At 45.8% G+C, this 15,836-nt stretch overlaps 1 protein-coding gene across 1 annotated transcript; it reads right to left on the bottom strand.

Moving 5' to 3' along the window:
- Positions 1 to 853: 853 nt before the first annotated feature.
- On the bottom strand, positions 854 to 13,844 carry Mdh2 (malate dehydrogenase 2). The gene is made up of 7 exons (XM_037424101.2): positions 13,657 to 13,844; positions 12,464 to 12,658; positions 10,491 to 10,784; positions 9,048 to 9,224; positions 2,911 to 2,961; positions 1,618 to 1,719; positions 854 to 1,082 (listed from the first exon to the last, which is right to left on the bottom strand). The coding sequence occupies exons 1-7, from the start codon at positions 13,732 to 13,734 to the stop codon at positions 957 to 959; spliced, it is 1,023 nt and encodes a 340-aa protein (XP_037279998.2). The 5' UTR covers positions 13,735 to 13,844; the 3' UTR covers positions 854 to 956.
- Between the last annotated feature and the right edge of the window lie 1,992 nt (positions 13,845 to 15,836).

Raw genomic sequence — 15,836 nt, 5'->3', positions numbered from 1 at the left:
GTTTCATGTGCAGTGTACCATGCGTGCATTTGGACATCTATTTCAGTGTGGGTGCACTGGTCTCCTATATTTGTATCTTATAAAGGGGTTCAACTGTACTGTTAATTTGCATTGAAATTTCTTTTGGACAAGAAGAACTTCCAGACCATTACGGATCTTTTTTTTTTTTCCCCAGGACAGAAAAACAAGAATGGCGAGAGCTGCCTCAAAAAATTACAACCCTCGTTTATGTTGCGAGAAAACCCACCGAATTTAACCTCGAGCTGCATACTGATGACTGTTACGGCAATGTTGGACAGGAGCAGACAAGACTGCAAGGGGTGTAACCTGCCCAGAATTGCCTTATTTCATTATAAACAGTCATGTAAGCGAACATTGCATAAGCCTGTCCACAAAGATATAGGCAGGCAAGGGTGAGTAGTATACTCCCCTACACAGTGGCTAAGGCACTCGGCTACTGACCTGCAGGTCGCGGGATCAAAGCCTAGCTGCGGCAAGTGCATTTTTGGTAAAAATGCTGTAGGCCCGTGTGCAGGCTAGAGGTTGAAATTTCCGGAGCCCTCCACTACGGCGTCTCTCATGGTCATATGGTGGCTTTGGGATGTCAAACCCTACATATCATGCTTTGTAAGGAGTAGCAGAGAATGAAGTAGGGCGTGTTGTAACAAGACTTCAGAGCTTGTGGTGTCTCTTGTCAAGTGCTGCGCTAAAGACACATTCTAAGGCATTGCCTTTACCAGCTAAGTGTAAATGGCAATTGTTGTTGCAGGATTTATTGGTACCAATATGGAAAAATTTTCTTGTACTTTACGTGAAAGTAACTTTCTCAAGCACTTAATGCAAGTGCAGACACTTTCACACATCCAATGGGTATTTTATTTAGTTGCGATGTATCCACTGATGGGCACTTAACACACTCTCAATGATAGCTATACTTCAATTCAGAGGTCAGCATTTTACTTCTTGACGAAGTCCTCTCCCTTCTTGATGTTGGTCTTCAGCTCCGGCAGCGCCGCCTTCACGAGCTCGGACTCGTACTGGGACAGTTTGCCGAGGCCCAGGTTCTTCGCAACACCATTTTTCTGCAGTGAATACAACATGCAAAACTGAACTGTGCAGCATTCTCTTATACAATGCTGTAATCTATAAGTGCTGTTGTTAATGCACACTGCTTTTCACTAAAAGATGTTAGCATCGCAAGGAGAGTTCACAAATGAACTGCGAACTTGCAATTCCTCTAATGCCCACTCCTCGTAGAATCTCTTTAAAGGGCCATCACACTTCACATCTTTTATTAAAAGGTTGCTGGCTAGCCAATAACTGGCATGTGAACATTCTAAACATAAAATTTGTGCCAATAGGATACCCTGTATCCATACTACCAGAAACTATAAGCTTCGTGTGGTCCAAGATTTTGTTGGTTAATGCTAGTACTGCACTTTTTAAAAGTTTTTAGTTTGTTGTTCCAAGCTAGTGGGTGCTATCCTTTTACAACTCAATCTGTCGAGCATCTTTTTCATCTCTTGAGTGGTGGTCAGTTGTTTTTTTTTTGTTTTTTTTTTGCACGAAATAATGGTTGGCATTTGAACACAGAGTTGACAAAAAAAAAGAACTTACGCCGAGAAGAAGAGGGGTTGAGAAATATGTGGCTTCAGTTTCGGAAGACTTGATAAATGCGCACTCCACTACTCCTTCCTTTCCTTGAATAGCAGAGATGAGCTGTGAGAAAGGCATAAAAAGTTAATTACCCACATTGAGAACATATATAGTGTCACCTTGTTACAAGAAAGATGATTACACGAGACACTTGGTTGTAAGAGACATAAAAAATATAATTTGGCTGGTTTTCCCATGTTTGCCATGTTGAAGGAGTACAGACACGATTTGAAGACGCCATGAATGGAACATTTTTCGTTTTTTTGGTATGACAGTGTCAACACTCCACACACCAAAGTCGGGCAACATGTATAGAGCATTTTTATTTGTATTTTAAAGTTTTCTTTTCTGAGCATCTGCAAACCAGCCTCACTGCAATAGACATTATCGTGATGAGTGAAGACGGTTCCTGAATTTGCGTCCTGCGTGCCGCCAAAATAGCAGAAATCACTGTCGGGGTGACTGGACAATTCACTTGTTTACATGGACTACGAGCAGGTTTGCTGGTAGTATGTCGCCAGTTGCTGTCTTTATGTAATGTCGCACTGCTTTGAGACATCACGGAGAAGAGCAAAGAAGCTACCTCCTCAACATTGAAACTGTGTCTGTTTAAGATTGCAGCAATAAAAATATATTCGTCGCGTTACCAAGCACCACAATGCTCGTGTTAGGTTTTTCGACAACAGTCCTTTTATTTCAAGCAACAATCTGAAGATTTTTTTTTAAATTCGTGTCCGTACTTTTAACACTGTATAAAAGAGGCATTGAGTCGCCCAGGGACAACCTTCTTAGGAATGAATTCTTAGCTAGTTAGGAAAGACTACTCAAGTCACGCTCGCGTAATAGGGCCAGCTTTGTACAAAAAACTGGTACATCTGCAATTTTTATTCGCTTGGCTCAAGTCTGTTCTGTTTCACAGCTGGTTGTCATTTTTCGCATGTCTTGTCTACAACGACAGAAACCATGCTATTATGCCTTCATACTCGCTGTGACGCGACCACAACTCCATGATAGTTATCGCTGAGCTGAACCTCTGCCGCAGTGTGCTCTGTGTGTTTATAAATTTTGTTACAAGATGCAGGTTTCTTGGGTCTCTTTAATCTCTTGTAACAAGGTTTTACTGTATTGATCTCTCTAGCATGCCCTCTCTGGAGATGGGATTCATGCGTGCGCGACATGTATTACACAATTTAGCAGTCATGCTGCCTCGTACAGACCCCAGAAGCAATGTTAACACAACACGAGTGCACTTACCGAGAACACAAATCTGGCACCAGCAAACGCCATGGACAGAGTTGCAGAGCCCTGAAGAAATTATTGAATTCATACATTAATATTCTATCACACAACACACATTCTGCTAATGTGCTGTGAAAAGTACAACAGGTTTAAAATCCCGAATTCATACTATACATAATACAAGACAAGCCAACTTTATGCAAAAATGAGCAAAAGCTTTACGAGGCTCAACTATTGAAAAAAATTGCCCGTAGTGATCGTTTACATTCCTTGTTTTACCGTCAGTGTATCAGATAAGGGTATACTAAAGCTGTGCAGTGGCTCTGCCACTTGTGTTACGAGCTTTTTAAGGGGTCATGGACCACACCTTAGACTTGGTAAGAAGGTACGTCCAGCACGTTCTATGAAGGCCACATAGCAAAAGTGCGAATAATAAAAATTGTGGGTTGGTCCGACAGATTTTGCAGTGCACACAACACTCCTATTGGCTCAGCGTTTTTGCAGTTTTGGCACACTGCACAAATGGCAACTGTTACCTTGTTACAGGTGAAACTGGTTGTTGAACAAGCAGGAGTTGACTGGGCGAACGAGAGCTTTATTTAGCGCAAGGGCTAACTGAACGCAAGCCTACGATCACAGCAAGTCTTCCTTTTCTATACTTGAGCTCCATGCCCACTGCCCTCGTTACAATCACCCCGGGCGATGAGGGAGCCATCCTGGTGACCTAAGGACAAGTGTACACAGAGGGGTCATGGTATGGCTTGAGGCGAGAGATGTGTACAATTTCTTGTCCCCGACGGCGCTTGTCCGAAGATGCATCCAGCGGCTCGACAAGGCAGTTGACAGGAAATGTTTGGCGTACAACTCGATAAGGGCCATGGTACCTGGACGAAAGCTTGCGGGAGAGTCCTGGAGGAGTAGAAGGAATCCATAGCCACACCAGTGAGTTTGGAGCAAAGCTCATAGGCGTGGTTGATGCGTCGTGGCGATGTTTTTGGCGCGTCTGGTCACGTGACGTGAACGCACAAGCAAGCTTCCGACATTCTTCAGCGTGTGCTGCTGCTCGAGAAACAGTAGTCATCTCTGAAGGATCTGGTCTATACGGAAGAATGGTATCCATTGTTGATGATTGCTCGCGTCCATAAAGAAGAAAGAAAGGTGAAAATCCTGTGGTGCTTTGCGTTGCATTGTTGTAAGCATATGTCACGAAAGGCAGTATGCTATCTCAATTTGACTGGTCGGATGAAGCGTACATGGCCAGCATATCCCCAAGTGTACGATTAAAACGCTCTGTCATTCCATTAGTTTGCGGGTGATAGGCTGTGGTAGTGCGGTGTATGATGCGACACTCGCTCAACAACGTTTTGATGGCATCGGAGAGAAAATGATTGATTTGTGGGGTTTAACGTCCCAAAACCACCATATGATTATGAGAGACGCCGTAGTGGAGGGCTCCGGAAATTTGGTCACCTGGGGTTCTTTAACGTGCACCCAAATCTGAGCACACGGGCATCGGAGAGAAAAACGCGGCCACATTCGCTTAGTAACTCCCGAGGTGCTCCATGCCCTAAAACCAGGTTTTGCAGTATAAAACATGCAACGTCTTTTGCGGTAGCAGAAGGTAACGCAGCTGTTTCAGCGTACCGCGTTAGGCGGTCGATAGCGACAATGACCCAGCGGTTGCTACTCGAAGTATAGAGAAGCGAACCGTAAAGGTCGATTCCGACACGATCGAAAGCTCGTGCTGGACATGGCAACGGCTGCAAGGGACCTGTGGCATGCTGAGTCGGCATTTTGCGTCGCTGGCAAGTAAGGCAAGACCTTACGTAACGACAAACGAAAGGTACATACCGCGCCAGTAGTACCGCAGCTGCAAGCAAGTGTATGTTTTTAACACGCCAGCGTGGCCACATCGCGGATCATCGTGGAACGAGGCACAGATGTCAGAGCGCAGATGTCGGGGAATGACGAGCAACCACTTACGGCCGATCGAGCTGTAGTTTCGGCGGTAAAGCAGGTTATCCCGAATAACGAAGTGTCCTGCTTGACGGCGAAGCGTCCTGGAAACTGGAGCGGGCGTTCGGTTTGAGAGTAAGTCCAAAAGAGAAGAAATCCAAGCATCTTTGGGTTGCTCGGAAGGCATGTCTGAAATTCTGATGGCCAAGGCAGCACTGGTGGAGATTGGCAAGCCGACAGGCTCTGAAGCCAATGGAGAACGTGACAGGGCATCGGCGTCTGAATGCTTCCGGCCAGAATGGTAGATAACACGGATACCGAACTCCTGTAACCGCAATGCCCAACGAGCGAGCCGACCATTAGGATCTTTTAGTGAAGATAACCAGCAAAGCGCATGGTGGTCTGTTACAATATCAAACGGACGTCTATATAAACAATGCCGAAATTTCCGATTGCCCAAATAATGCCGAGGCACTCCTTTTCGGTCACACTGTAATTCTTCTTGGCTTTACTGAGGGTGCGGCTGGCATAGGCAACGACGTACTCGCCAAAGCCATCCTTGCGTTGGGCCAGTATGGCCCCTAGCCCGACACCACTAGCGTCCGTATAAAGCTCCGTTGGAGCACATGGATCAAAATGTCAGAGTATGGGAGGCGTGGTGAGGAGCCGTCGGAGTTCTTGGAATGCATGATCACACGCATGCGACCACGCTGACAAATCAGGACTCCCGGAAAGAAGATTGGTCAAGGGGGCAATAATGGAGGCGAAATCGCGGACGTAGCGCCGCAAGTACGAACATAGGCCGATGAAGCTTCGAAGCTCTTTGATGGTGGTTAACTTTGGGAACGCTGCGACCGCACTAAGTTTTGTAGGGTCCGGGAGAACGCCGTCCTTAGAAACCACATGGCCAAGAATTACAAGCTTGCGAGTGCCAAAGTGGCATTTCTTCAAGTTAAGTTGAAGTCCCGCCGTGGCAAGGCACGTAAGAACTTGCTCAAGGCGGCTGAGGTGGGTCGCAAAGTCGCGGTTGAAAATACCACAATGTCGTCCAAATAACAGAGGCAGGTTTTCCATTTCAGACCTCGCAAGATGTTATCCATCATCTTTTGGAAAGTGGCAGGCGCATTGCAGAGGCCAAAGGGCATAACGGTGAATTCATATAGTCCATCCGGTGTTACAAAGGCTGTCTTCGGGCAGTGACCCTCTGCCATGGGCACCTGCCAGTAGCCGGAGCATAAATCTAACGAAAAAAAGAACTCTGCTCCTCGTAGGCAGTCCAAAGCATCATCGATGCGCGGCAGAGGGTATATAAGCCTTTGCGCGTTATCTTGTTGAGTCGGCGGTAGTCAACGCAGAACCGGATGGATCTGTCTTTTCTTGACGAGAACAACCCGTGAAGCCCAGGGACTGTTGGAGGGCTTGATGATGCCACGTTCCAACATGTTGTCCACTTTTTCGTCGATGACACTGCGTTCAGCAGATGACACACGGTACGGACGCCGTCTTAGCGGGGCTTGTTGACCGGTGTCAATACGGTGAACGACTGCAGAGGTTCGACCTAAGCCTGACTGGTCACGATCGAATGAAGAGCGAAAGCGGAGTAGAAAATTTATAATCTCTTCGCGCTGAGTTGGTGCGAGCTCAGAATCGATGGCATTCGAGAAGACGTCCAGAACATCATTAGGCGCAATGGTAAGACTGACAGCACAAATTGGGTGCGAAACCGTAGAATCGGGTATAGTAGCCAGAAGAATGCACTCTCAAGGTTCATATCTTCCCAGGCATTCTCCACGTAGTAGGGATGACGGGCTGTACGAGGGATTGCACACATAAATGGCAGCATGACTGTTGCGAAAAACGACGATGGCAAACGGAAGCATGATATTTCGACGGCACGCAGATGTGACCGATGGCATAAACAACACAGGCAATCTCGTAAGAGAGGCACACGACACCGAGACAACAACAGCTGAGAAAGGCGCAATGTCAACGTCAGAAGCAGCAAACACTACACGAAGCGCCATCATCGGGGTCATATCACGGCACAGATAACGCGAGTTCGGAACGAGCACAGTCGACCAAAGCAGGATTTGACGAAAGAAAGTCCCACCCAAGGATAACGTCATGCGAAGAACGGAATAAAACTACAAATGCGACGACGTACATCGCACCTTGAATGACCACTTGTGCAGTGCACAAAGCTGAAAGCCGAATATGATGGGACATAGCTGTCTGCAAAGATAGGTCGGTAAGTTGCGTGGTCATTTTCTTCAAGTTTCAGCACAGTTTCTCGCTAATTACAGATACGGCAGCTTCAGTGTCAAGTCTGTACACCTTAATGCCATCAATATAGAGTTCGATTTCGTTCGGGGGACAGCCGATAGGTCTTGAAATTTTCGCTGCCAACGCAGTTCTTGCCTCTGGAACTGCGCCTGTCAGTTTTCCCCTCGCGATGGGCTGTTGAGACGAAACATTGGAGAAATCGATCGACAACGAGGAAAAGGTGAACGGCGTGAGCCGGATGGTCGGCGACCGGGACGCACGTCTAGAGGTGGATCGGCAGGAACGAGATATCGCGGCTGAGTGGGCATGGTGGGCATGTAATGTAAGGCCCCTGCAATGTTATGAGAAGGGAAGCTGCGACGACAGCAGTGACGGGCTACGTGGCCTGGGATGCCACATGAAAAATATATCGACCGATTATCCAGAGTGCGCCTTTGGCTGACAGTAGGGGCACTGTTCGCTGAATAAGGTACCGTAAATGGTCGCGCAGGTGGCGGCGTCATATAAACGTTCTGACCTGTTTCGTATAGAGCCGGAGACGGCACGGTCAGCGAGCGGGAAGGTGGCGTCGACGAATAAACATGGCGAGTAGCTTCGTAGATGGCCGGAGACGCTGGCACACGTGGTGAGCAACTGTGGTTGCATACGTTAGTGGTGCGGTAACAGTTGGTGGAGCCTGAGCTGGCGGCAATGCTTCGGCAACTTGCGATTGAATGACCTGGCGAAGCGAAGCCGACAAGAGTGCCATCGGCTCGATAGTTCTTGTGATTATAGATAGATGCCGGGTGACCTCCTCGCATATGAATTGCTTTATGAGTGGCATCAACGCAGAGTGGTCGGCGGTGTCATGGTGATAGTCGAGGGATGAGATGTCCGCGGTGTCTTGAGCAGCGCAACGTGTAGAAGCGCGCTGCCTACGCAGCTCATCATAGCTTTGGCAGAGCTGAATCACCTCGGCGACCGTATGGGGATTTCGCAGCAAGCATTTGGAATACACCGCCGTCGATTCGTTTCATGATGTTTTTGATCTTGCCTGCCTCGTCCAGAGTCGAATCGACGAGCTTGCAAAGAAAGAGCACATTTTCGATATAGCTCGTGAAAGTTTCATCTGCTCTCTGTACTCTGTCCCGCAAGCGCTGTTCAGCACGAAGGGGGCGGACAGCAGGACGGCCAAAGACTTCCGAGAGGGTTTTTGTTAATTCCGACCAGGTACTGTAATCACTTTGACGATTCCTGTACCATAGTTTTGCCACGTCGGTCAGGTAAAAACTCACATTTGTGAGCTTATCGGCTGCGTTCCACTTATTGTATGTGCTCACCAGTTTATACTCGGCAATACAGTTGTCCACATTTTGGTCCTCTGGGCCACCAAATATGGGGGGGTCGCGCTGCCAGAGAGCGCCAGCGCAGAAGACAGGCACAGGTTCGAGATCTGGAGTAGCGGCCGGATACGGCCCCAGACCAGTCATTGTAGACGGTCGTTGGAGTGTGCGGCTGCGAAGTTCCAGGGTGAGGACCAGATGTATCCCAGCACTTCCACCACTTGAAACGGGTTGTTGAACAAGCAGGAGTTGACTTGGCGAACAAGACCTTTATTTAGCGCAAGGGCTAACTGAACGCAAGCCTGCAATCACAGCAAGTCTTCTTCCTTTTCTATATTCGAGCTCCATGCCCACTGCCCTCGTTACACAGGTGACAATTGTACCGGCTAGGGCTTCTTTTTTTAAACTTTATCGACCTGCCACACATTAGTTAATCACAAACCATAAGAAATTGCAAATGAAGCCACCTTAAGAAGATAAGAAAGTTTGCACAACGCAAGCCTCTAATGCTGTTGTGCTTATTGAAGGCAAACAGCATTGTGTCAATGATATCCGAGACAGCACCCTCATGGCAAAGAAAAATCCACTCACAGCGCCAGCCTTAGCTTGGACCACCTCGGTGCCAGCCTCCTGGATACGCTTGCTAAGTGCCTCCAACTCGGGCTGTGGGAAGCTGACTGAAGGCGTGGCTTGCGAGATGAGTGGTACAATCGTGACGCCAGAGTGTCCACCCACTACTGGTACACTGACACTGGCTGGGTCAAGGCCCTGGAAAAGAACATTGGAGCGCATCTGTTATCAAACGCAAGAGCATAGAGAGCATTGTACAGCTGATATTCTAAACCCTAGGAAGCTTCCTTTTGTCACTAGGATTTAGAGCTTCCAATTTAGAGCTTCCCAGTTTGTCACTAGGAAGCTCTAAATTGACAGATTTCCACTGCTCTTGTGCACTTTTCAGTAACACTGCCAGAGATGTTGACAGAAGTCCTTTAGATCGTACAGCCATGCCAAGTGCGTAAAATAATTAGACTATGCACACAGATATAGATGCAAGAAAATAAAATCTAAAAGAGCTGTTCTCTTACTCTTTCACAAACCATTTTTCACTCCTTTTTTTCGTGTCTACACAACTTTCTAGAAGGAAGTTGTTTTATCATCCAATTTCCAGTCCCATGAACTGGTATTGGCACAGTAAGTATACACTTTTCAAACATATTGAGTAATCTGCCATTACTGACTCGGGAATGCAGGCCAAATGAGCCTAGGGTTTAGGAAGTGGGGTTTAAGCACTGAAAAAGGACTACAATCATGAGGGAATGTCTCAGTGGAAGGCTCCAGATTAAACTTTGTTGTCTGAACCATTGCAGTGCAGCAAGAACAAAGCACGAGAGTTCTAGCATTTGCATGCCACATCTATCGGAATACAGCTATGGCTGACAGGAATCAAACCCAAGACCTTATGTGCAACTGTGCAGCACCATAGCCACTGAGCCACGACTGCAGGTGCTGTGCCTAACAGCCATCGACGCAGTTAAGAGGCACCGATGCCAAAAAAGAAAAGACTGCCGGGAACCAGCAGGAGCAAGGGTATCAAAATAATGGCGTTATTAGGCCATACAATGAAGTGATAATAGTTTTGGGGACACGAAATATGAACAGTAGTAGGCTAAAAAGGGTGATCATTCAATGCTATACAGACTTCCCTCCACAATAATTACCAACACAATGCTGTGCAATGTTTGTTAGGATACCACCTGAAACACGTGAAAATTAATTAGCATGAAAAACAGGGACTTGACATTGAACAGAAACAAGTTGTTTCAACCCACATTATTGAACCATAAATCGGGAAAAAGCCATGTTTCTTCTCTTAGAGTGCTCACTCGAGCCAGATGGTCGATCTCCATGAAAAACAAGACAGGGCACTAACGCCGGACAGCAGAACAAACTCGGCATTTAGTTTTTCGTCCTGTTGACATGCAATTCATGTGGCTTCTCACTTTTTATGGCAGTGTTCGAAAAACAGTTCGTTACCTTTGCCTGTGCCACAAAAGCATTGGCACGGACTATGTCCAGCGTGGTGACGCCAAAGATGCGGTTGGGGTCGTAGACCCCACGCTTCTTGAACACTTCGGATGCAATGGGCACAGTAGAGTTGACAGGGTTGGAAATGATGCACACCATGGCCTTGGGGCACTGCTGGGCACACGCATCAGCCAGATCACGCACAATGGACGCGTTGGTGTTGAACAGGTCATCCCGCGTCATGCCAGGCTTGCGAGGCACGCCTGCAGGGATCACCACGATCTCCATGCCCTTCAGTGCATCCTGAAAGCAAGGGAAAAGCGGAGATGAAAATTTGTCAGATTTGTACAGTGCTATAAAGAATGAGACAAAAAAGAGAAGCTACAAGACAAGGGTGAGCTAGTTGGTTCACGGACATTGTGGCAGAGCTGGTTTTTTCATGGGAAAGGCAAACAATAACGCATTTTCTTGTATGCAGCCCACCTCTGCATATTACCCGCGACCCCCCATGTGAGAACATTTTGCGGATTATATACGAGAAAATACAGTATATAAGCAGGCAAGCATTAATAACCACAAAACGGCACAAATGAGTGACTGGGCCAGCAGGCGTAACTATCATTTTTGAAATCTGCTTTTCCCGGCATCATGTAAACCCTCCACACGATAATAGATGCACCAGCTGCCAAGAGTCAATCGTTACCATTTGTGCCACTTTTCTCCTTTTTGGTCGTCATCGTTTGTCTGCCTGTATATCGTCTGCCTTTCCAAGAAAAGAGTTGGCAGTTGGCACTGTGTGCTCTCTGTCTAATTTTCTGCGTCGTTCTGCCATGACCAACGATATATGTGTTGAACCAGAAGCATGACAAGTGTGGCCAAAAATGTCAACAGCGTCAGATTAGTAAGGTTGAGATTTAAACATGACAAAGCCCACATGGTGCAAGTAATGAATTGTAGAACCGTCAAGATACAGGCCATTTGGTAATAAGTTTGTCTTGTCACATCCGTTTTTACCCTGTAAAACCCAACATATGCTAACCAGCTTGCATTTCAACGTTGTCCAAGGTCCTACAAAGTCTAAACTGTTGTTACTAGTGGATTCCAGTAATAAGAAGTGTTTGGAGATTTTCAGTTGTGCGATGATACACTGATACGGCAAAAGGAACCAAATCACAAGGCTGTACCAACCTCTCATACCAACAGCCCCTTGCACTTAATATAGATCTGACAAGGCCCTCTAAACTTGGCACAAGGTTGAGAGACCATTTTGGTCTTGCTTGAGTGGCACCACATAAAAGTGATGGTCTGCTCTCTCTCACTGGTGAAGATGGCAGCACTTTCCCAATGTGGTTAGCAAGCATAAAAAATAAATCCTTATGTTTGATGACAAACAAATAAACGCAACTGTCGCGGTGCTCATGTGCTCATGCAAAATGTGACATCAGTCACCTGATGCATTATGTAGAGCATTGTAGAGCATTATGTGGAGCATTATGTAGAGCATTGTTCGAGAGCATTGTAAACAGCTCTACATTCTTCCAAAGTTCTGTTGTCAACCTTAGTGCAAATAAATTTTACAATTTTAGGGTAAGTACAATGATTGCATCATCATTATTGGGGTTTAACGTCCCAAAATCACAATATGATTATGACAGAGGTGCTCGTAGTGGAGGGTGGTAAATAAGCATACATGTTGATTAATAATAATTATTGCTAGAGCGATGTTCCAAAAGCGTAACATGATTATAAGAAATGCTGTTGCGGAAGGCTCTGGAAACTGACTATCTGGTGTTCTTTAACTTCCACCTAATCTAAATACACGAGCTTCAAATACTTTCGCCTCTGTCGAAAATGCAGCTATGGCAGCTGGGATTTTATACCACGACCTCATGATCAGCGCTTGAGCCCTATAACCAACAGACCATTGAGGCAGCTTGGCTTACACGTAGACATATCTACAGAAAGGTCTTGCAAGTACTTACGCTGAGCTGCTCATTCCCCACGAAGCCTTTGACCTGGGCACGTGTGTTGATGTGGCTCAAATCAGCTGCGACACCGGGTGTGTGAGCAATGTCGTACAGTGAGAGGTATGTGATGCCGGGGTGCTGCTTGAGCAACAGCGACAGCGGCTGCCCGATGCCACCGCTGGCACCCAGGACTGCCACCTTGACATTGTTCTGCAAGGGAAGCGCACCAACCGGACAGTTTGAAATCTTGTTCATTCATGCATAGTACAGAAATTGACAGGAGAACTGAGCTGCAATGTTTCACACGAAGGCATAGAAAGAGATGGTATAACATACGAAACCATAGATCTAGCTAAACATCTTGGGAAGTTATTTGGGAGTCACAATGAATTACCAGTCGCCAAATGCATTTGCAACTGTAGAGGAAGCTCACTGTGAAACAGACGTCACAAGGACAAGAGAACAGCAGTTCAAAACATGAGACCCAACAAAGCTTTCCCTAGAAGATTAGGTTTGTGAAGATCCATCGCAATGACACTTACCGAAATAAAATGAAACGAATAAGCACCGTACAAACCTTACTTTCTCTCTGATGCTTCTGTTAGTATGTCAAGAGGGTATGGTACAAGCAAAGAGTCACGAAAGGACCTTGAGGCTGATTTAGGTACGCGGAACTGTGTGGCGGAGTTCGCTTTTGATTCAAAATCCTTACGATTGTGAAGAATGACGCCGGTTTAAGTTTGATCCTTCCGGTTTGTTGCTTACACCAAAGATCGTAAGTAGATGTAATTAAATTTGAGACAATGCTTTGGCGAATAACGGACACAGCGCGTGCATCGCTACTGAAATTTCGGAGGAGGGGGGGGGGGGGCGTGGTCATTTGCAATCTTTTCTTTTTTAATACCTTCATGTAATAACGCGGAAGTCGGAAAAGAACACCGGGGCGGGCAGGTTGACTTCGGCTTTCTAATCATGCATGACCTTTCCGGTCGATGGCACTAGCCGGCACAAACGGTGTTGGCGGTCGCGGTAAGTTGCACGAGAAAGTATCGTCAACGGGGCTTGCATATCGTGCAACGAATATTTACGCAGCACTAAAGATTCCTTCAGCTGCTCAAAGACGGCGGTACGTAAGTAATAAAACGTGTCCGTAGCTCAGTCTTTCATCAAGGTCACTTCGCGAATGTGCGCTCGGGATGTCGGTATACCTTTGAAGTGACGGAGAAGTTCCTCTGCGCCGAGACGCAAACAGAGTTCAGGAGATTCCTGGGTACTCGGGAGAACATTGCGATTGTGCGGAGGACTAGGAGAGTCACTATTTGTCGTAGCTCGCTGTGCTCTGCAGCTACCCACCGGCAACACAACCTCAGGAGAGACTGAAGGTATGGTGGCTAGAGGGGGGTTACGTCGCAGTTTCGTAAAAAGCGGCGCTGCATGAAGGTGCATTAAAAAAATTTTAAAATTGTTATAACGTTAAAAAATGACCTAAAATAATTAATTAAATTACGTATTTAAGTTGCAGAAAAGTATTTATTAATTAACATGATAAACAGTATTTTTGGGTTTGTCGTCTGCTATCACGAACTGAATTTGCCGTTCCGCGAGCTGGGCTAGCGGACGGGTTCTCTTTCAGAATATTTGTAAGTTCTTATCTCATTGCGTTACGTGTCATTGTCTTAGTTGCATTACTAGCCACGCTACTAGAGTGGTTAATTAATGAGCATCGTGTTAATTACAAGCAGGGTTGTGACGTACGAGTAGACTAAAACAGCTTGTTCATTTAGGCTCAAGTCGGGCTCGACACTTCACCGCTGGTATCATCTGGTAATCTATTATTATTTAGCTACATATGTAAATGGAGTACTTGACTACTTCATTTAAATTGAATTTTGGCTCGGCGCAATTCAGCATGCGCAATGGGGTGAAATGTTCATGGACATTCTTGGTTGGAAGGCGCATGGTATCATACGCAGATTAATTTACAGTTTTTTGTCGTAAGCAGAAAATACAGTTAGTGGCGGCGACAATAATCGCCTTCACAGCTGTCCCTGCAGCGAATCAGCGCAAATGTGCCGGGAAAAACTTCGTTACATCGCGAACTTCGTTGCATCAAGGCCTTGGCGTTTCAGTCGCGCACTGGTGCATTCATGAAGTGTTCCTATACCGGTAGGTTTCGCGTTGTACATTTATTACCAAATTTCTCCAATGGTGAGTTTTTCTGCAGCCGTCTGAGTCGATTGACTGGAAGATTGTAAATACAGCCACCAAAAACTATCACGAGCTCTGCATGGTGCTGCATCAACTGCCACAAATAGGATGTTTTTACTGGACAGAAATCCAGTTATTTTCTCTAATTACTTCATGCTGATCGCCACATATGCTTCTTATGGACTAATGAGACAGGGCGTAATGTAAAAAAAAATACTGCAGAATAGCCAGGCTTGTAGCCAGGAATTCTTTTCAGAGGGTGGGCGGGCACTTGATGAAGGTTTTTAAAAATACGTTTTTATTATTTCTCCTCGGTCAAACACCCCTCTCTTTCCACATTTAGAGGAGGGGGTGCCCTGGCTTTGAGCCTGAGAATAGCTGACTTTCTCCTATATTTGACAGTGATTACTGTAGGTTTGTATTGTGATGAGATGGGTTATCTCAAGTGTTATTCACAAACAGTAAGCTCTGAAACTTATTGATCATGTAAAAATCCTGTCTTTCTATGTGTAACAGAACTGAAGCATTGACGATAATTGAGTATAAAAAAATTTCCTTCTAGTAATGATGCTTCCTGCGCAGTAAGCACCAGAGCACTGAAACATTTTTCTCATAGCGATTGGCAAAAAATTACCTTCTTTTAAACATCACAACAATCTTCATTCAAAAAATGCATTGATGAAATTTGCAAAATTTTTAGTCGCTTGCCAGAACTTCACTGCATTGAAATCATGGCATAAAACTAGTCGAGAAAAAAAAAAAAAACATGTGCATGCCAATGCAAACAGTAAATGGTTACAAAAAGAAAAGATATGGTAATTAACACTGTTACATCGAGGCTCACCATATGCAGACTCAACTGTTCATGCACAACTTAGTTATGATATAGAATTTGGAGGCCGTTTTCATTAAGCACTGTATGTCATTCCACATTTGTGGATCAACAAGGGGCAGAGTACTGACTGCAAGTACGTTAATGGCAACTATACTTGAAGTCAACTTTGCCGAATTCGGCCTGTTTGCACGCACGTGAGAAATGCCAAGTTATATTATGACTTGTATGTGATTACCGCTGTGTATGTGATGCTCTTATACCGTCCTTATACAAGGCGATGCTTTTATAATAGTGCAATGAGTACAGCAGTAGTGTTCTAGCAGCAATCTTGTCTCTACTAAAAGC

The sequence above is a fragment of the Rhipicephalus microplus genome, chromosome 3 (assembly GCF_043290135.1).
Source record: "Rhipicephalus microplus isolate Deutch F79 chromosome 3, USDA_Rmic, whole genome shotgun sequence".
NCBI lineage: Eukaryota > Metazoa > Arthropoda > Arachnida > Ixodida > Ixodidae > Rhipicephalus > Rhipicephalus microplus.
This window is presented reverse-complemented; position numbering and strand designations above follow the sequence as displayed.

Bases quoted from the DNA above. Each gene is read 5' to 3' on its own strand.
- Mdh2 (XM_037424101.2), bottom strand. From the start codon at position 13,734: ATGTTCTCCCGAGTACCCAGGAATCTCCTGAACTCTGTTTGCGTCTCG. The intron at 12,659-13,656 runs GTATACCGACAT...CTTCCCTTGCAG, and splicing joins ACTTCTCCGTCACTTCAAAG to AACAATGTCAAGGTGGCAGT. The intron at 1,083-1,617 runs GTAAGTTCTTTT...TATTCACTGCAG, and splicing joins CAACCCCTCTTCTTCTCGGC to AAAAATGGTGTTGCGAAGAA.